The sequence below is a fragment of the Hemicordylus capensis genome, chromosome 6, assembly GCF_027244095.1.
Source record: "Hemicordylus capensis ecotype Gifberg chromosome 6, rHemCap1.1.pri, whole genome shotgun sequence".
Lineage (NCBI taxonomy): Eukaryota > Metazoa > Chordata > Lepidosauria > Squamata > Cordylidae > Hemicordylus > Hemicordylus capensis.
Genome location: NC_069662.1, coordinates 2,500,241 through 2,521,417, shown reverse-complemented (window position 1 = coordinate 2,521,417; position 21,177 = coordinate 2,500,241). Strand labels below are relative to the sequence as shown.

The 21,177-nt window shown below is 51.6% G+C and overlaps 1 protein-coding gene across 1 annotated transcript in view; it reads left to right on the top strand.

Annotated features, from left to right (window-relative positions):
- The first annotated feature begins 303 nt into the window (after window positions 1–303).
- SLC2A4 (solute carrier family 2 member 4) overlaps window positions 304–21,177 on the top strand; it is a 42,603-nt gene continuing 21,729 nt past the window's right edge. The window contains exons 1-2 of the mRNA XM_053263016.1: window positions 304–1,061; window positions 18,746–18,865. Coding sequence (XP_053118991.1) covers window positions 1,020–1,061; window positions 18,746–18,865 — 162 coding nt within the window. The 5' untranslated portion in view covers window positions 304–1,019. The remainder of the gene's footprint in view (window positions 1,062–18,745; window positions 18,866–21,177) is intronic.

Below are 21,177 nucleotides of genomic sequence, written 5' to 3'. Positions count from 1 at the left end.
GTCTCCTGCGCCTTTGCCGCCCCTCCCAGGGCCCCCCTGGCTGGATCAGGCATAGCAGCAGGGTGGGGCTGGGAGCCCCTCGGGGCCGGGGCCTGGCGCCCCGCACGCAGAGGGTGCTGCAGCAGCAAGAAGTTCGCGGGACAACCTCCAGAAGCCACCCTCCTCCTCCTCCTCCGGCTGCTCACACAGCCCTCCCCTGGGGCGAGACCAGGAGACCTGGCAGGCGGCTGCCGCTGCTGCTGCTGCTGCCCTCGGCGGCGGCGGCGGCCCAGTCAGTGCCCCCCGGCCGGGTGGTGGGGAAAGTTGCTGCGCGGGCCGGGCCGGGCGGGAGCCAATGGCAGCGGGCGGGGCGGGGCGGGGCGCGGCGGGGCTAGCCCCTTGCCCAGCCCGGAGAGCTCGGCAGCCAGCCGGCCGGCCAGCCACACGAGGAGGGAGGCGGAGGAGGGACCCCCCGGACGCGCTCGCCGCCCCCGCGCCTCTCCCTCCTGCGCCCGCTGCCGCCGCCGCCAGAGCCCGGCTTCTCCCCTCTGCTCCAGGCCCCTGGCCGCCGCCTCCTTCGCCTTTCTCTCCTTCCTTCCTTGCATCCTCTTTTTCTTTTCACCTCTCCGCCCTTCACCTCCTGTGCACCTGCTGACCCTTCACCTGTCTGTCTCTCCTTTGCTTTCCCCTCACTTCTGAGTGATCCTTTCAGTTCCACAAGTTCGTTCCTCCTTCCTTCCTTCCTTCCCCCTCTTGTTTCCTCCACCCACTCCTGCGTTCTTCCTATCCAAAAAGCCCCCATTCTGCCAAGCTCCTTTCCTTCCTTCCTTCCTTCCTTCCTTCCCACAGCACCTCTCTGCCCTCTCAAGGAGCACATTCTAGATAAAGAGGTTTTTTTCTCCATCCTTGGCTGCCCTCCGACCTTGACTTGGGATTTTAACTTATCTCCTGGGAGAAGAGGGGACAGCAGGCGGCCAGAGGTGACTGCCCAGGCATCGTCTGCATCGCCATAGCCAGCATTTAAAGGCCCCACCGGACAGATGCAGAGCGGCTTCCAGCAGATCCCAAGAGAAGATGAGGAGGTGAGGAGGGGGGTCTGGATTGGGTCGGGGGGGGGTGCCTGGCGCCCAGAGGTCAACGAGGCCAGTGGGGCTGGGGCTGGGGCTGGGGCCGGGCGGGATTTGTGGTCTCATGTGACTCCTGCCTCATCCCCTCCCTCTGCCAGCCGGCCTGATATTTAAACACCCCCAAGTTATTACTGGAAATTAACTCTTGGCCCGAGTGCTGGGTCATGCCACTGCCTATTTTTACGCTCTGGTGCGACGTATAATGCCGAGGCGGGGGCTGCCTCACCTGACACGCACACGTGTGCGGAGAAGGCGTGTGAGCTGTCGCGGCGGCGGGCGCTCGGTGGTCTGGCTCTGCTCCAGGCACTGAGGGCTCGGCCGACTCTGCCAGAGAGAGACCCACCCCTTGGGGAGGGGGAAGCAAGCTGGCCCAAGGGGCATGATGACGCTCCCCCAGGGAATGGCTCAGAGCCCACATCTCACCTGCCCCCTCCCTCCTCCCTGACCTCTTCCAGAAAGGACCCGCCGCCCGCCGCGGAGGCACCTGCAGAGAGCCCGGGAAGGAGCTCCTGGCCTCACCTGGGTCTCTGCTGCTTCTTCCACCTTCCTAGTGCTGCTGTTGTATTATCGTCCTATTAGAGACTTTAAAAAGTATATAGGTAATTATTCTGGGGGCAGCAGGGGTATGGTTGAGCTTAATGATCGAAAGGGGGTGCAGGCACCCGGGCCTGGATCTTTTCAGTACCTAGCAACACCCCTGGTGGCAACACCGGTCATGCCCCGTAGAACACGCATGTCAGAGAGCTGCATGCATGGAGCACACACAGAGGGAATGCGCGCCACTGTTTGCTGACCTTTCAAGAGCACTTTTGACATGAGCCAAGGGCTTCCTTCCGGGCATGTTTTCACCTGCCCAGCCACCCTGTGAGGTGGCTCTTTATGATTCCCATTGTGCAGGTGAGAAGGAACCAGGAATTTTGTTTTTGAACCACAGTTGAAGAAGATAAATGCTTGAGCTTCTTCATATAATTGGTTGGGATTCCGTCCCCTTGCCTCACACACACACACTTATTGACTGATTGGTTTCAAAGACTGATTTACTCCTCTTCATCAATTGATTATGCTTGCAGGCTGGTTCTTGAGAAGAGTGCCTCCGAGCATCTGCAAAGTGTGTCTCCCCTTCCTCCACACTTCAGCCCATCCAACAGGATTTAGCTTGGGGTTCCCAGATAACCTGTGAGCCCCAACATCTACACTGTAGGGTGTGGGGAAGACTCTGGGTCCCTTGCAAAAAATGTGAGGATTGAGAAACTTTAGTCCTATTCAGACATTACATTGAACACTTGTTCAGCGAGTGTACAGTACACACAGACATAGATCTGTACACAGGTGCGGTCATTCATATGCTTTGTTGAGCACAGGTGCAGTTACTTTTATTGTATCTTGTATCTGTCTTATTGTGAGCCGCCCCAAGCAGTAGTGGAGGGGCAAGGCATAAATATTTTATTTAGTAGTGAGCAGTGCTGGAGGGGTGGGGCATAAATATTTTTTTAAAATAATAATTAATACAGTGGTACACTTCTCATCTGCCCCATGCATTTCAGGGGCCTGTATCCAGGGCTGACTTTTAAAATGAACCCAGGTACAGTCGTTCCTACAAACACGTGTACTACAGACATCTGTCTACTTGTACAACTTAATGTCTGAATAGGGCTTTAACTTTCAAAAAGTGGGAAACCACTGAACCTGCCGGCTCCCGGGCACCTGAGGTGAGGTTTCTAGTGATCAAGTATAATCTTCTACCCTGATTGAAGACAGGGGCATAACAAGGCTGGAGTGGACCCAGAGACAAAATTTTAAAATGGGCCCCTTGCTGATACACACACACACAACACACTTCACAATGTATAGTGCACTCACACTCACATCCCCATTATGCCAGCTTCTCTGGAAAACTCCACTCCCTCGCTTTAACCCCGTCCCTCCACCCTCCCGTGGGGAAGAGCGCTCCCTGCTCAGAGTTGCTTCTGCAGACAAGGACTTTGCTGCATGCATGCCGCCTTTGCTCCGAACTTGGGGTTGGCTTTTTCACGACACCGAAGCTCTGCGGGTGTTGGGGAGTCATGTGACTTGCCTCTGGGGGGCCCCTCGAGGCATGGGGGTCCCCAGGCAGCCGCCTCCCCTTGCCTAATGGTAGTTACGCCCCTGATTGAAGATAGACTTGGATACGTTTCCAGGAGAGCTTCCTCTTGCTTGTGGAGTTACATCCATTGCAACCCCCCAGGGTACCACAGAGGGGGCAACAGGCCTGGGTGTGGGGTCTCGGCCTGCACAGAATCCTACCCAACCCAGTTTCTTGGGAGATGCCCCTGTGGATGGGTCTTGCTGACACTCAGGGCTTGGGGGTCTGGTGCCCCAGCTCGGATGACTTACTTACGAGGAGGGCAGAGCTGCCTGCTCCAGAGGCTCCATGCCATGAGCCCTGTTCTTCATTCATTTCCAAAGTGGACCTGGGCACAGGCCCCCTGAAGCGCAGGACACAGGTAGGGAGTGTCCTGCTGTACCTGATTTCGAGGTAACCTGTGAATAGGTGTGTACCTGCATACAGATCATCTGTCCCTGTCTCTACTGCACACAGATTGTACGAGTGCTGGACCCAGCATGCAAATGGGGCTATGGAGTCACCCAGAGGGGTTTGCCCTGCACCACGCTTGTGGTGGCCTCTCTGCTTGTGGTGTGCTTGTGAGTCAAATCTGGGAGGGTGATATGTTGGGGGGGGGGGAAAGGTGAGCAGGGATGGTAGCCATTACCAACTCCCCCCACCCGACATTTGGGGACTTGTAAGCCAGATTTCCAGAAAAGCTAGAGACTTGATACTTGTTTTAGGGATGGAGGGGGGTCCTGTGAATTTTCATGTTTTACAGATGGGCAACTGAAGCTGAGAGATGAGGCGAAATGGCCTTCTGGTGATCTCTTCCATGGTTCACTATGAATCCATTCCGCTCTCTGCCATCACCCTCCCCAAGGCCCCCTCCCCATTATCCCAAGGACCCTTGTTCTGCTTTCCATCAACCAGCCTTGCAAAATTCAGAAATGCTGGGGAACTACTCCAAAACTGGCCCGCCATTATCTGCACATGAACTGTACATCTGCAGTTATGCAAATATTGCTTTATTTGCATAGTTAAAACCCTTTCACGAAATGTTTGTTTATTTAAGTAATATTTTTATACTGCCTTTTCCCTATTAAAATCAGCACAAGGTGGCTAGCAAAGAATTGACCTGATCATTCCACAGGAAAAGAGGAAGTCTGGGCATATCTCCATGGGGGGACGACGACTGTGGTGTCACCACCAAAAAGGAGCCCATCTCTGGTATCCACCAAATGTCTCTGTTAGGGGAGACCTCGGGAGCAGGGTCTGAGGCCGCTCTAAGGGCCCAGGCAGGTTCATATGAGAAATGCTGGCTTTCTGGAGATCCTGCCCCTCATCCATAGGGTTAGGGTTAGGGTTAGGTCCCTCTAACACAGTCTTGTCTACCCAGACTGGCAGCAGCTCTCCAAGGTTTCAGGCAGGAGTCTTTCTCAGCCCTACCTGGAGATGCTGCCAGGGACTGAACCTGCAATCTTCTGCATGCAAAGCAGATGCTTCCCCACCTGAGCTACGGCCCCATCCCCTAAGGGGACTATCTTACAGCAGACACCCATCCAAATGCAAACCCTGCTGAGCAAAGGGGGTGATAAATGCTTGCGACTACCGCAATACTGGCTCTCCACCCCAATTATTCAGAGAGCTATTGCCATCATCCCTCAATTATTAAGGCTGGGTTAGTGCTTATGCAGCAGGTATTCTATGGGCGATGGCATGACAGAACCTGTTGTTAGCCGTCGGTGACCTAAAACATACATTTGGTGCTTAAGACAGTTTAATACAGTTAAGAATGTATGAAAACGTACATTCGGTCCTTAAGACAGGAATTCTCAATCTTGGGTCCCCCAGTTTGTTGGGCTACAACTCCCACCACCCCCTGGCATGATGGCCTTCAGTTCGGGATGATGGGAGTTGTAGTCCTGGAAACCCCTGCCTTAAATCTGGTGAACCACACCCTGGTCTGCATGCAGTTACAGATGATATTGATGTGCACGCCTGCTAACTTGGCAAAGAGGCACCTTTTAATGTGGTGATTCTCTTTATTTAGCGGGGAGGAGTAACTGGCCCTCTCCACCCCCAGCACAGGACCTCCAGTGACTGTTGCTGGTGTCTGTCTTATGTTTCTTTTTAGATTGTGAGCCCTTTGGGGACAGGGATCCATCTTATTTATTTATTATTTCTCTGTGTAAACTGCTCTGAGCCATTTTTGAGAAGGGCGGTATAGAAATTGAATAAACAAACAAACAAACAACCCTGTAATGTAAACCTCCACCTTACAGATGGGGGAACTGAGGCTCATACAAGGAGTCCATGGCAGAGAGGAGTCTTGAATCCAGATCTCAAAGGTCTGTCTTCTGCCCTCATTGTTCTCAAGCTATATACTCCTATGTACATAAAGCAGCGTCCATGGCTTCCTCCTCACTTTATCCACACGACAGTTTTGTAAAGTTGGCTCACAATCAAGGCTGAAAGCGTATGACTGGCCCAAAGTCACCCAGTGAGGTTCATAGTGGCGCTGGATCTGAACACAGATCTCCAGGATCCTCTAACCACTGCACCAGAAGGAGGCACTGCCACCTGAATGGCGGAGCACCCAGATTCAGTCCCGGAGGAGAGGATCTCAGATTACAAGGAAGGATCCCAGGGAGGGAGCCAGTGATGAGAGAGGTCCTTCCCTGAAACCCCCTGGAGAGCTGCTGCCAGTCAGTGTAAGATGATCCTGAGCTAGATGGACCAAAGGTCTGACTCCGTAGAAGGCAGCTTCAGATGAGCACTGGATCTTTGACCGGTGTTTTAAGGCACATGCGTGTGGAACAACATATCCGATGTCACGGAAAGCACATGCATTTGCAACAAGGGTGACTTGCTGTATGCCAGAGATATGTTGGGAGTTGTGTAGCTAATATCTGTAATGTAGTAACCTGTTTATTATGGCATCTGCTATAATGGGCAAAATTCCCTGCTCACTCAGCAAAGAGGCACCTATTAAAAGTGTTGATTCTCTTTATTTGGCAGGGGGAGAGCAACTGGCCCTCTCCATCCCCAGCACAGCATCCCTCCAGTGGCTGTTGCTGGGGTCTATTTTATGTTTCGTTTTTTAGACTGTGAGCCCTTTGGGGACAGGAGCCATTTTATTTATTTATATCTATGTAAATAGCTTTGGGAACTTCGGTTGAAAAGCAGTATATAAATATTTGTCAAACTGTCATATATTGGTATATATCTGGCTTAGCACACCAACCAGATCATACCGCTCATTGAGTTCAAGAGTTTCCATCCTCGTGTCCCGCAGGTGTCATTGAACCTCATGGGAGTTGTAATCTGGGAAACAAAGGTTGAGGACCCCCTGATTTAGTTTATGCATGTCTGAGAGTGTATCATCCTGATATTTCATATGGTTTCATACATGTGCATCTGTTCTGCATTTTTAAAAAACCATATGGAGATAACACTTCACTGGAGCGGGGGCGGAGATTCAAATCCCCAGCCAGTTTCTAAACCAGGGGTTCCCAACCTATGGCACTCCAGATGTTGCTGGACTACAACTCCCATCACCCCCAGCTACCATTTATGGTGGCTGGGGATGACGGGAGTTGTAGTCCAGCAATATCTGGAGTGCCACAGGTTGGGAACCCCTGTTCTGAAATCAACATATGCCAGGCTTCAAGCCTGCTTCTTCTCTGAAGCTAGAGGTAGAGAGCAGAGCTGTGAATGTATGTAGAGGAAATCAGCACACTCGACATGCTCAGAGGCACTTTTTTCTTTCTTTAAATGGCAGGTTTTCCTATTCTGAGGCTGAGCCCTCCCTCTGGAAATGCATCCAGGGTCTAAATGCTGGTGACCTTTGGCCTTGAATCAGGGGTTCTTTCCAGATGCTGGGACTACACCTCCCACCATTGTGGCTGGGGAGGGGCCATGGGAGTTGTAGTCCAATGACAACATCAGGGGACTCCTGCTCTGGGTAACCATTGTCTCAATGACTCTGAATGGTCAATAAATCAATGCATGGAAAACAGGATAGGTTACCCTATCCTGAAAAACCTATCCTGAATCCTTGAGAAATTCACATGGAATCAGCCAGCCAGACTGTAAACACTCCGGCTGTGCCTGGAGCCACCTCAAGGTTCATCTGTACAGTGCCTGGCCCACCCTCAGGAAACATGACAGCCAACATAAATGCAACCTTAAAGTAAAGTCATGCCATCGAGTCGGTGCCGACTCCTGGCGCCCGACACAGAGCCCTGTGGTTGTCTTTGGTAGAAGAATACAGGAGGGGTTGACCATTGCCTCCTCCCGCGCAGTATGAGATGATGCATCTCCCCATATCTCTGCTGCCTGATCTAGGCGTTCCCCATCGTTGGGGAAACAGACCAGCGGGGATTCAAACTGGCAGCTCTGGCTTGCTAATCAAGTCCTTTCCCTGCTGCGTCATTACCGTGCTAAATGGGCACGTGCTAAATGGAATCTCTGCTAACTTGGCAAAGAGGCACCTTTTAATGTGGTGATTCTCTTTATTGAGCAGGGGGAGAGTAACTGGCCACATCCACCCCCAGCACAGTACTTCCAGTGACAGTTGCTGGTGTGTGTCTTATGTTTCTTTTTAGAATGTGAGCCCTTTGGGGACAGGGAGCCATCTATTTGTTTTATTTGTTTTATTTCTCTTTGTAAACCACCCTGAGCCATTTTTGGAAGGGTGGTATAGAAATCGAATTATTATTATTAATAATAATAATTAATTAATTAATGCAACCTTCTTGGTTGGTGTTTGTCAAAGGCCCTGTTGTCTCCCAATATGCCGAGTTACAGATGCCGCCGCAGGAGAGAGTTACTTGTCCCAAAGATGCTGCTGGCCCTTTAAAAACTCTCTTTTCTCTCTCCCGCCCCCCCTGCCCTCCGGGAGAGCAGGTGCTGGGTGCCAGAGCTTGTGCTGATTGACACTAGGGGCGGGTGCAGAGAAGCCCAACTTGCCCGGGCCTTTTTTTTTTGTAAGGCTCCGGTTACACAACTTGACCCCCAGGCCATTGAAAGAGGCACCATCATTTGTGGGGAGGGGAGGGCCAGGCGATGCACTGCCAAGGACGTCCTTCCTTCCTTCCGGGAGGCTAGAACTCAATAGGCCACATGTAACAGGGGCATGTCTGAGGCAGCAGGGCGGCCCGGAGTACGCCTCGGAGTACGCCTCGTCCCTCACCTGCTGTGTCCTGGGAATGTGTGGCAGGCGGCTGCTGGTGTCCCTTGGCGATCCCGCTCCACCCACCCACCCACCCAAGAATGAAATTCTAACTGGCTTGGAAACATTCTCGGCTGATCATGGATGCTCCCGCTGCAGACTCGGCCTCTGCAGAGACCTGGAAACAGACATAATTGTGGAGAGGGACAGAATAGCAGGGGACTCCAGAGTCTGGACAGAAAGAGGGGGCTCTTGGTTGAGTTTTCGGCGGGTGTGTGTTGGCCGAGCAGGGGCAATGCTGCACTCACACCCACACACGCTTCCCTCAGCTGTCTCTCTGATCTTGCACCGTGTCCTTGAGTGACCCCAGCCAAGTCAGGGCAGAGGAGCCCGCGAGAAAGAGGTCTCGGTTCAGATCACAGGCTCCATTAGCAACAAGGCTCCTCAGATCCAGGAAACCGCTTTCGGTGCCACGGAAAGCGTCTTCAAGCGTCTTCGTAGAGGAGGCCAGGAAGGCGAATACCTCCAAGCAGCTGCAGAGTGTCTTTGGCCTCTCCATGAGTAGGCCACACACCTTGCTGCTCATGTCTGGGATGAAGGGGCTGGTTTTCCAGGCATCCAGAGGTGATGTCCATGGAAGTGGCGACTTGAGCTCCCGCCCCTCTTGTTTGGGAAATTAGGCTCTGCTCAGCTCCAAGCTTAGTCCTGCTGCTGCTGCATCTTCTCAGTCTGCGTATTCTCTGTCTGTAAAATGGGTACAAAAGTATGGCCGTGTTGATGTAAAAGCTACTGCTGCTGCTACAAATGTGTATATCCCGCTTTTCAACAGAAGTGCTCAAAGCAGTTTGCACAGGAAAATAAGTAGGAACATAGGAAAAAGCTGCCATATACTGAGTCGGACCCTTGGTCTATCTAGCTCAGTATTGTCTGCACAGACTGGCAGCGTCTTCTCCAAGGTTGCAGGCAGGAGTCTCTCTCAGCCCTATCTTGGAGATGCTGCCAGGGAGGGCACTTGGAACCTTCTGAGGGGAATGTCTCACAGTGCTCATACATCAAGTCTCCCATTCATATTATTATTTATTTATTTTGTTTACACAGTCAGACAGGTGTTATTGACTGGTTTGTTTTATCCAGACATCGAGTCCTTCCCAAGGACCTGGGATGGCTGAATTTTATTATCAATATTGTTCTTGTTATAGATATCACCGCAGAATATAGGCTGTTCCCAGTAAAGTTGCTTTTTGTAATTGGCTGATAGTGATTTCTGTGGCCCATATGGTGTTGAGGTGCTCTTAAAGTTGTTTTGGAATTGCACCTAGGGCACCAATTACTACTGGGATTATTTTGGTCTTCTTCTGCCACAGCCTTTCAATTTCAATTTGTAGGTCTTTGTATTTTATGATTTTTTCTGTTTCTTTTTCTTCTATTCTGCTATCTCCTGGTATTGCTATGTCGATTATTTTGACTTGTTTTTCTTTCTTCTCGACTACAGTTATATCTGGTGTATTGCATGGCAGATGTTTGTCTGTTTGTAGTCGGAAGTCCCATAATATTTTTGCATCTTCATTTTCTACAACTTTTGCAGTTTTATGGTCCCACCAATGTTTGGCTACAGGTAGCTTGTATTTTTTGCAGATGTTCCAGTGTATCATCCCTGCTACTTTGTCATGCCTTTGTTTGTAGTCAGTCTGTGTGATCTTTTTACAACAGATGATTAGGTGGTCCACTGTTTCATCTGCTTCTTTACAAAGGCAGCACTTGCTGTTTGTGGTGGATTTTTCGGCTTTTGCTATTATTGCATTTGTTCTTAGTGCCTGTTCTTGTGCAGCCAATATTAAACCCTCTGTTTCTTTCTTCAAGTTGCCATTCTTAAGCCATTGCCAGGTCTTGGTGATGTTTGATTTTTCAGTTATATTGTGCAAATATTGACCATGCAGGGGCTTACTTTTCCATTTTTCTGCTCGGTTCTTGACTTGTTCTTTCTTGTAGGCTTGCTTTGTTTCATTGGCGTTGAATAGTTTCTCGTTCTTGACCATTTGAAGTGCATCTTCTTCACTGTCCTTGATATATTCTTCAAGGCCTCTTTTCTCCTCCTCTACTGTTTGATGGACTTGCAGCATTCCTCTTCCACCTGAGCTGCGAGGGAGGTAGAGCCTATCTACATCACTGCGGGGGTGCAGAGCATGATTGATGGTCATTATTTTCCTGGTCTTATAATCTAGCATCTCTATCTCTGCCTGGGCCCAGTCTATTATTCCTGCAGTGTATCTGATAATAGATATAACCTTATCAATTTAATAATAATAATAATAATAATAATAATAATAATAATAATAATAATTCGGTTTCTATACCAAAGTTCCAAAAATGGCTCAGAGCAGTTTACACAGAGAAATAATAAATAAATAAGATGGATCCCTGTCCAAAGGGCTCACAATCGAAAAGAAACATAAGACAGACACCAGCAACAGTCACTGGAGGTACTGTGCTGGGGGTGGATAGGGCCAGTTACTCTCCCCCTGCTCAATAAAGAGAATCACCATGTTAAAAGGTGCCTCTTTGCCAAGTTAGCAGGGGTGCAACATTTGCAACCAGATTGATTGATTAAGTGCTGTCAAATCGGTATCGAGTTTTAGAGACCACATAGATAGATTCTCTCCAGGCTGATCTGTCTTCCACTTGGCCTTGAAGGTCTCTCCGTGGTGCATTCATGGCTTTCGTCATCGAGTCCATGCTGCTGGTCATCCTGTTCTTCTCTTTCCTTCCACTTTCCCCAGCATTATAGATTTCTAAAGGGGGCTGGGTTTTTGCATAATGTGTCCAAAGTATGATAGTTAGAGCCTGGTCATCATTTGTGCCTTGAGTGAACATTCTGAATGGATTTGCTCTGTGATCCATTGGTTTGTTTTCGTGGCTGTCCGTGGTCTCCTCAAAAGTCTTCTCCAGCACCAAAGTTCAAAAAGGTCAGTACATTTTCTATCCTTCAAAGTCCAGCTTTTGCATCCATAGAGTGTCACCGGAAAAACCCTTGTCCGAACAATTCTAATCTTTGTAGGTATAGACATGTCATGGCATCTAAATATCCTTTCCAAGGCCTTCATTGCAACCCTACCAAGTGCTAGTCTGCAGCGTATTTCTTGACTGCTGGATCCTTTACTGTTGACGGTCGATCTCAAAAGGCAGAAGCTATCCACCACTTCCGTGTCTTCATTGTCAATTCTGAGGCTGGTTGCTGTACCTGTTGTCATTAGTTTGCTCTTTACATTTAGTCGTAGTCCCGTTTTTTCACTGTGCTGCTTGACTTTCATTACTAGAGCTTGTAGATCATCAGCATTCTCAGCTATCAGAGTGGTGTCATCAGCATAGCGCAGGTTATTGATGTTTCTTCCTCCAACTTTAAAACCACACTCATCTTCTTCCCATCCAGCTTCTCTCAGTATATGTTCAGCATATCAGTTGAATAAAGAAGGAGAAAGTAGACAGCCTTGTCTTACTCCTTTGCCGATCTGGAACCAGTCTGTCTCACCATGTCCTGCCTGAACTGTGGCTTCCTGCCCTGTGTGTAGGTTTCTCAAGAGAACAAAGAGATGTTCTGGGACGCCCATTTTCCTAAGGATATTCCACAACTGGACAAGCAACCACAGCAAGAAAATAATTGGAAAGGGTTCCTGTCCCCAGAGGAGACACCAACAACCACCACTGGGGGGATGCTGTGTGAGGCTGGGGAAAGCCAGTTGCTTTCTCCCCACTAAATCGAAGGAAGTCACCCCTTTCAAAAGGTGGCTCTTTGCTCAGCTAGCAGGGGTTAGTTAAAGACACTCTAATTCTCTTTGAATATCAGACTGTGTTGTGCAAATAGGAAACGTGATGTGTGGACACCTCTGCCTGTTTGTAACTTCCCTGCCTGATGACCTCTCTTTACCTTCAGGAAAAGGTAATGGGCAAAGGACTCACGGTGCTTTGTATGCCAGGGCTTTAGAAAGGGATGGGGCACAACTTCAGGGAGGAGGAGTGGTCCATTAGCCATAACTAAATGGAACCTCATGTTCAGGGGCAGTCTACCTCTGAATGCCAGTTGCTGCGGAGCAACAGCAGGGGACAGTTGTTGCCTTCATGCCCTCCAGAGGCATCTGGCCAGTCACTGCAGGAAGCAGGAAGTTGGACCAAATTGACTCAGCAGGGCTCCTTTATGAAGGACTAGAGACAGGGTAACCCCTGTTACCTGGGCAAAGAGGCGCCTTTTAACGTGGTGGTTCTCTTTATTTAGCAGGGGGAGAGTAACCGGCCCTATCCACCCTCAGCCCAGCCCAGTACCTCCAGTGACTGTTGCTGGTGTCTGTCTTATGTTTCTTTTTAGACTGTGCGCCCTTTGGGGACAGGGATCCATATTTATTATTTCTCTGTATGGACTGCTTTGGAAACTTATGTTGAAAAGCCCTATATAAACCTTGTTGTTAATGGTGATTACGGCTAGCAGCAGCTGTTAACCATGCTAGCCAAGCATGGAACCTCCGCGCCCAGAGGCAGTCTACCTGCGAACACCAGTTGCTGGAGGCAGCCAACTGAGGGCGCTCCCATCCCTGTCTCCTTCCTGCCCTGCTTGGGGGCTTCCCCGCGGGTCGCCCCGGGGAAGGGGAACCCAAGCCCCTCCCTCGAACCCTTTGGCCCCACGGCCGGCCGGGCTCGCATGCATCCTTCTGTCCTGTGCCTGGCCTTGACTGAGGACCGCGAGCCGGGCGCGGCGGCAAAGGCAGCGGGCTGCCCCGGAGAGCGCCTCTGTGCCCCGTCCACTTTCCCGAGGCCGCGCTTGCTTTGCATCCTGCCGCGGGTGGAGTGCGGAAGCGGCGGCAGCGGTTCGGGGAAGGCCCAGGGGAGGAAAGCGGGGCACCGCCGCCGCCGCCGCCCGGCGTACGTGCATCTACTGACATGCACGTAGGCAGAAGCATCTGCTCGGCCCCCGCTCTGGGCACTGAAGCCCGGAGGAGCCGCCAAGAGAGGCAGCAGGCAGGAGCCCGAGCGGCGCTGCTGTTGCTGCGGCGGCGCGCCGGGCGGAATCGGACTAAGAGCGCCGGCCCTGCTCTGGCTCGGGGCGGGGGGGGGGGGCAGGCGGGGGGGCTGCTGCTGTCGGGCGGGGGAGGGTGGTGGTGGCGCCAGCTGCTTCCGCCCCTCGGGACGGGCTCCGGCAAACCACCCGGCTGCTGCTGCCGCCGCCTCCGGTCCCAGCAGGACTTTCCCCTTTGGAATGAAAACGCGCCGCCGCCGCCTCCTGGAGCAGTTGTTGGCCCGGGCGGGAGGGGAGACCACTGTGGGGAGGAGGAGGAGGAGGAGGAGGAGGAGGAAGGGCTCCCGGCTCTGGAGGGTCGCTCTCGGGGTGGGAAGTGGAGAGGCGGAGACGGTGGAGACTCTGCCCCCCGCCCCAGCGCCCAGAGGGGTCCCCTCCAGCCTATCATTCGCAGATATTGTGGGTGGACTACCCCGCCCAGCATCCCCCGCCACAATGGCCAGAGGGATGGCAGGAGCGGGGTGCTGCTGACAATATTGCCCGGGGGGGGGCACGCTCTTCCAGCCCCCCCCCCGACTCCTAGTGGTGAAGATCTGGAGGGGGCGGGGGTCAAACCTTGGAAGGTCGCATACCCTGACCTGGAATGTTTTGATTTGATTTGATTCGGTTTTTATGCCGCCTTTCATAAGACGTCCCCAGGCGGTTTGCAAACGTTAAAATACAGTGAGATTCCATAAAAACTCACAGTTAAAGCCTTAAAGTCAGTTAAACAATAAGGACAACAAAGGGGACCCCAGTAAAAATACAAGCACAAGCAGGAAAGCTGAGAGGCCCAGAAATTGCATCCCCCCACCTGCTATTCCACCCATCTGATTGCAGGCATGCCAACTGTACAAGTACAGGCACTCTGTATGTTCTCACTCATTTGCTTCCCCATCTTCTCAGAAATGAGTACTGGAAATGGGCTGGGGGTGGGCAGGCTGAGTTGAGTTGAAAATTAACCCCTGCCCTTTTTTCTCTCCCCCACTACGGGCCCCTTAGAGGTCAATAGGACCCTGGCCAGCTCCCCTTCCCCTTCCCGTCCCACAGTACTAAGGAAAGGCCTCAGGAAGCGACAGGGCTCAAGACTGTTCCTTGTTTACATTTCTGCCTCTTCTCAGCTCCAGATTCATCCCCTAATATGGTCCTTTAGTGCTCGCTGCCCTTCAGGAAGGCCCTCCCTTGGGATGTGGGGGAGTCTGTCCTGGATTGCTGGGAAACAAATCATATTTTATCCACACACCACTAGGCTGAGCCAGGCTGCAGTCTCCTGTTTCCAGCAGAGGACAGATCTGCTGCGGTTCCGTGGAAAGCCCGTCCTCTGCTGGGCCCCAGCCCTCATCCCAAGCCGTACCCAGGTGTCCTGCCTGCTTCTCAGCTGAGCTCTCCTCCAAGTGACATGCCACAGCTGTCTCCTAAAGGACCCAGAAGTCCAGACGGCCAGCCCTTCTGCCTGCATCCCAAAGAATTCAGGAATTTCCATGTTCCAGAGAACCCAGGAGTCCAAGTGGCTCCAGTTCTCTCTGCCCTAACCCAACACAGTTGCAGGACTTCTACTTGTTCCTGTAGTGGCAGGCAGAAAACCAACGGATGAGAAGCCTCCCCACCATGCCTGGGGAAAGCCCCACCAGTGGAATATCTGCCTGCCACCCCTAAAAGTCCACTTAACTGTCCAGTCGGGAAAACAATGAGATCAGCCCGATAGGTAGCCACTAGGCCCACATGCCTTGCCTTTCTTCTGCACCTTTTCCCTGGAAACCAGCAGCAGCAGCCTCGCCCCAAATACCAAACCCAGGAAGAGGGAGGGACGCAGCGGCAGCAGCCGGCATTCTGACTCATTTGAACGCACTCTTTGCTAGCCGGCTCAGGATGGTCCCTGGTAGGAGGGTATGTGAACTTCTCTTCCCCCGCTTTGGATTCTCCTTGCAGCAGGCTGGGCTGGGGGGCGGGGGGTGGTCCTAGGCTGCTCCTCCCCAGCACGGCTGCTGCCCCCTGGAGACTGTTTGGCTGGGGAAAGGCCCCCTCCCCCTCGCTCAGCCTTGAGATGCAGCTGGCTCTGGTGTGGACCGCATGGCTCCAGGGATGCTTGGCGGAGCTCTCGACCCAGCTGCCCCAGGGTGGGGGGCGGAGGCGGCCGGTTCTTTGGGGGGGGGGTTCTCTCCTTCATTGAGAAGGGGACGGGCGGCGGTTTGGGCAGCAGAATTGCGCTTGGTGGCTCCCCAGGAAAGAGCCCCACTCAACAGTCTACCGGAAGCCCCGGCTTAATTGGGAGGAAGCCGCCAAGAAACGTTTTAAGAGAGTGTCTGGCCTGGTGGAGAAAGATAAGCAGGAAAGGGCTCTGTGGAATGGCTGGGGTGCCTCGGGGCTGAGCAAGGCCGGCCAGCCCTGAGCCGCTTTTGCGCAAGAAGGAGCATGAAAAGGTTTAACAGCCATGACTCGGCAAGAAAGGAAGGAAGATAGTTGGCGGGTGTGAGTGTGTGTGTGTGTGTGTGTGACCCAAACACCCTCAGGTGGCCACTCTCTGGGTGTCTGTGGCAAGCCACCAGAGGCCCCTGGCCCAAACAGGAGGACAGGGTGACGCTTCCAGCCCACTGGGCACCCGGCAAGCTACCCTTTGACCTTGAGGCCCTGCCAGGCCCACCCTGACCCTGAGGGGAGGTGCCAGACGTGGGCTTAACACCCAGCCCACGTGAGGCCTGTGCATGCAAGGCCTGAACGGGGTCCGCGGTCTGCATATCCTTCTTGCTCTCCTCGGGCCGCTGAGACGGTGGTTGACCTTGAGGTCCCCCTCCGGGCCTGTGGATTCGGGTGATATGCACGGGCTCTCTACCTGTGTGCATGCCGCACAAGCGTGTCAGCGTGTGGCACACTTTGTGCAAGTCTGGACGTGTCTGGTTTTTTGTGGATTTCTCGTTTCTCTCTTCTCTCGCCCTTAAAATGTGGTCGGGCGATTCAGGGGGACGGGCGAGCTCCTTCATTTATCTCGTCTACCAGGCTGATCTTGGCAGCAGTGAGGAGGGAGGAGCCACGAGAGAGGATTTTATAGTGCCAGGATCGAATGTTGACATTTCTCCTGCCGGCCTGGGCACAGCTTCATTTGAGTAAGGCTGGACAATGGGCCCCACCTTACAGGGTGTCAAGGGAAACGAGAAGCAGCTGGCAATCTGCCCTCCCCATCTGCTTCCCGTTCCCTACTATACATAGCTTTGAAGGGTGATGGGGTTACACCTCCAGAATACTCTTTGTGCCATTTGGGGCGGAAGAAACCTGGGGCACGTGGTTGCCAAGGGCAAGAAGCAAGAGGCTTAACCTGGAGAGGGGAATGTGCAGCCCATGAGCGCCTGCCAAGGAGAGACCCAGGATCCAGCCCCCTCATCTGGTATATTCAAGGAAAAAGCAGAAAAGAATCAAAGGCATCCTGCAGTGTAGACACACTCACAGTACAGGGCGCAGTGCATCACGAAGTTCTCTTGCACGAGCCTCATTGCAAAATAGGAGCTGCACAATAAAAATAATAACAACAGCAACTTTATTTGTTAGACACCCCATAACAAATTGTTCTCTGGGCGGCTTACAACACAACATTAAAACATGAGATTTAAAATGCACAACAAATTAAATTGTAACAGACCAAAAAGGTGGGGGAGGGGAGTAGCCGTGCCATATCCCCCGAAATTTAGGGTAACCCCCGGATTTTGGCTCCTCCACCCGGTTGCTAAATTCCACCCGGATTTACACGGATTTCAAATGCGCTGCCCGGATTGCTTGGGTTTTACTCTGGATCCGATCACAGAGAAAGAGGGGAAAGTATACAAATCTGTCAAATACATAAATAAAATGCAAGTTAGTTGCTGCATGATTTGCATAATATGCAAATTAGGCCACCTGGATTTGGGAAGCTTGAATATGGCAAGAGAGAAAATTCAAAATACAGTAGAAAACAATTTAAAAGACCTTTTAAAACAATTAGTTAAAGTAGATCAAAATGTAACAGGCCTGAGTGAACAAAAAGGTCTTCACCTGGAGTCTAAAAGAACAAAGTGATGAAGCCAGGCGAACCTCACTGGGTGGGGAGGCTATTCCATATAAATGGGGTGCAACCACCAAAAAGGCCCTCTCCCTAGTAGCCACCCGCCTCACCTCATTTAGCAGGGGCACTCGAAGGAGGGCCTCCGAAGAAGGTCCAACAGCCCTACTTATCTGCAGGGTCCATATGAAACTGCCAGGGGCCCTCAGAATGGCATCTCCGGCCCTGCTCTCGGCCTCACCACAGAGAAGGATCGGGCTGACAGGGCCAGGGCCTTCCCAGTGGCGGCTCCCAGTGGCTTTGGAATGCCCTCCCAGGATCTCCCTTCCTCAGCCTCCCTCCTTGATTGGTTTTAAAATGAATCTGTAAAGCCTCCTTTATGAAGAAGCATTTTAAAATTGGGTTTAATTGGGTTTTCTGGTTTTAGTTCAGTTTCACTCCCATCTTGCTGTTTTGTTTTTATTATTATTTATTGTTCTATTGTGGTTGTGTGGTTTTATTGTAAGTTGTCTCAGGCAGCAGTGTGCTGGGAGAGCGGGAGGGGGATACTGTAAGTAAGTAAATAAATAAATAAACAAACAACTAAATAAATTGTGGCCAGCATCCAAGCTAACAAATCGTTCATGCAGTGAATGTGTGTTGGGATGGGTGATCTTTGTTGATTTCTCCTTCCTTCTGTAGCTGTGATTCCCAAAAATGTGTCCCTGAGGGCCACACAGTGAAGGGAAGATCAACAAAAAAGATCCCCCTCCTCCTTAGACTGTTCAACATGTTTGCTGTACGTGCACTTTGTCTGGACATTGGCCATGGTATTCATTTTGCGTGGGAGAATTTCTCCCTGGATTGGGGCCCGTGGGTGCAGATCTGTCTGTTACTTGCTCACCCACCCTCAGCAGCACCCCAAATCTGTACCCCTTTAGTGACCAGCCCCTACCAAGTGGGAGGAGAGCTGGTTTTGTATTAGCAAGCATGAATTGTCCCCTTTTGCTAAGGAAGGCCCACGCTGGTTTGCATTTGAATGGGAGACTTGATGTGTGAGCTCTGCAAGAAGATATTTCCCTCAGGGGATGGGGCCTTAGCTCAGTAGAAGAGCACCTGCCGGCTTGCATGCCGAAGGTTCCTCCTAGCTAGCATCTCCAGGCAGGCCTGAGAGAGACTCTTGCCTGCAGCCGTGGAGAAGTTGCTGGCAGTCTGTGTTGACAATACTGAGCTAGATGGACCAAGGGTCTGACTCAGTATATGGCAGCTTCCTAAGTTCCTAAGATGTAACAGGATCCAAAAGTGTCCCCTTCTCTTGTGTGTGCTTTTGCAGGAAGCCGAGGAGGGTGCTGGAACGGGGATAACCTCCACCTTGATTTTGTCTGTGTTCACGGCTGTCTTGGGTTCCCTGCAGTTTGGATACAACATTGGAGTCATCAACGCTCCACAAAAGGTACAGGGAAGGGAGGGGCTCCAGAAAGGGGAGAGGTCAAAGTCCCAAGGCCGGGAGGACTAATCTGGCACCAGTGTATAGAGCAGGACTGAAATCACATTAGTGCCTCTGAGCATGTGCAGATCTTTATTTATTTATTTAGTTGATTCATTTGTTGTGAAAGCACCTTAGCCTTCGTTCCAGCTGCCCCTCCGCACGAGGGATAGCATCTATTTTCTGATATGGATCCCTGGTAAGTCTCTGTCACCACATTTGCTTTTGGGGGGTCCCATGTCAAGACCTTCTTAGCACAACTAATGACATTCTGGTGTCACCATCCTTTAGTTCAGCCTCTCATCCAGATTCTCTAGGACCTAAATTTCCACGTGGCACAAGGACAGGTCTTGTTTCTAGCACCCATGCACAGGAATGCCCAAGCGCTTTTCCACACCCTGCATATGTTTCTGAATGGCTGAAAACCCGTCAGAGGACCATTATGTTTTTTTTCAGGCATTGCCCTCTTGAGTCCAGGAGCCAGCTGGGCTGGTCGTACCATCTTGCAGGGTGAGGTCGGGGGGGGGGGCATGGGGGACGAATGCTCACGGTGATTTCCGACAAGGTCTGCACCCCGAGAGATGGAAAAACATTGCAAGACTTTCAGCTTTCAGGGTGTTCTCATGCTTTTATTGTTTTGACCATCTGCCTTGCAGCGGTCAAATTTGCAATGGTGTTTTTAAAAGCTTTTAAAACAAGAAAAACTAGTATAGAATTTCATAAATGTTGTCAGAAGAACTTCAGAAGAGGAGACCTCTTTTGAGAAGGGCTTAGATAACTTCATGGAGGAAAGCGTCTATCAACGGCTACTAGTCGGAGGGCTATGGGCCACCTCCAGCCTCAGAGGCAAGATGCCTCTGAATCCTAGTTGCAGGGAAGCAACGGGAGGAAAGAGGGCCTGCCCTCCCTTCTTGCTTGTGGGCTCCCTAGAGGCATCTGGTGGGCCACTGTGGGAAACAGGATGCTGGACTGGATGGGCCTGATCCAGCAGGGCTGTTCTTGTGTTAGGAATGTCCTCCAGAGATTACTCCATGGAGAGCAACCATTTCTTTCATTGTCCCCTCAACCCTTTCCTCTGTGCAAAAATGGTTGCCATTTCACCCTGTTTGCTTAGGGTTAGGGACAAAGAAGGGGCGAACACACAGAGAACGCTGCTCAGTGCAGCAATGCCATCACCGGTTTGGCATCTCTAGGGGGACAGACCAGACGCCACCAGACATCACTCTGAGCATTTGTCCCCTGAGACAGTCCAGATGGCCATAACCTGCTGTGGGCTTGCTGATGGGCTGCTTCTTTCTAGGGCGATGGAGGACTGGCTATTGCATGGTCAGTCTTCCCAGCAGCCCCTCGGCTACTGTTGGACTACAGCTCCCATCATCCTCAGCCACAGTGGCAGCTGGGGATGATGGGAGGGGCAGTCCAATAACAGCTGGAGAGCCCCAGGTTGGCCACCTCCACCCTGCCAGATTTCCCAGATGCTGAGTTCATTTACACCACCGTCGCTTCTCCTCCCCTAGTTCAAATAGCAAAGGGTGTTTCTTCTTTTGGCTCCTAAGGAAACCTTTTTCCTCAGGGAAATTAGCAGCCATGTGGGGTGTGTGTGTGTGTGTGTGTGTGTGTGAGGGCGGGGGACTTGGATCAGGAGTGTGGTGGAGTGGAGGGCTAAATCTCCCTGCCTGCCTTGCTACAGTCCTGATCTGCCGGTTCCCTGATCCAGCTGTTAATTAAACAAGCATGCTGGTCCCAGTCTTTCCTTAAAGCCACGACTGGTTGGACCCTCAAACTAGCAATGTTTGCATAAGCATCCCAGTGGTGTAGTCACAAATCCAGGTGCTCTCAGCCCCCATAGCCACACCTACTCTGACAGCCACACCCCCATGGCCACACCCACCCCAAAGACCACAGCCCTCACTTAGATAGATGCAGTGATGTCGGGGTTTCAGTTACAAGACGTTAAGGGGAGTTTCCTAATCCTGCAGAGCTTGAACCTCAGGTGGGTCATTCCCCCAGAAGAGCAGTCTGGATTCTCAACCACAAAAGGTGGAGGATATTATTCATTATTATTATTATTTATTATTAAAACTTTTATACCGCCCTTCCAAAAGGCTCAGGGCAGTTTACATTAAAAATTCCTTGTAACAGAAGACAGGAAGAGTGGTAATGAAATCAATGATGGTCTAATATTCAGTCATGAAACAAGCTGTTGGAATTCCTAGAGCAGCATATGGTTTCCTTTTCTAGAAAGCCAAGGACTTTGCATCTCTGCCGGGACAGTGTCC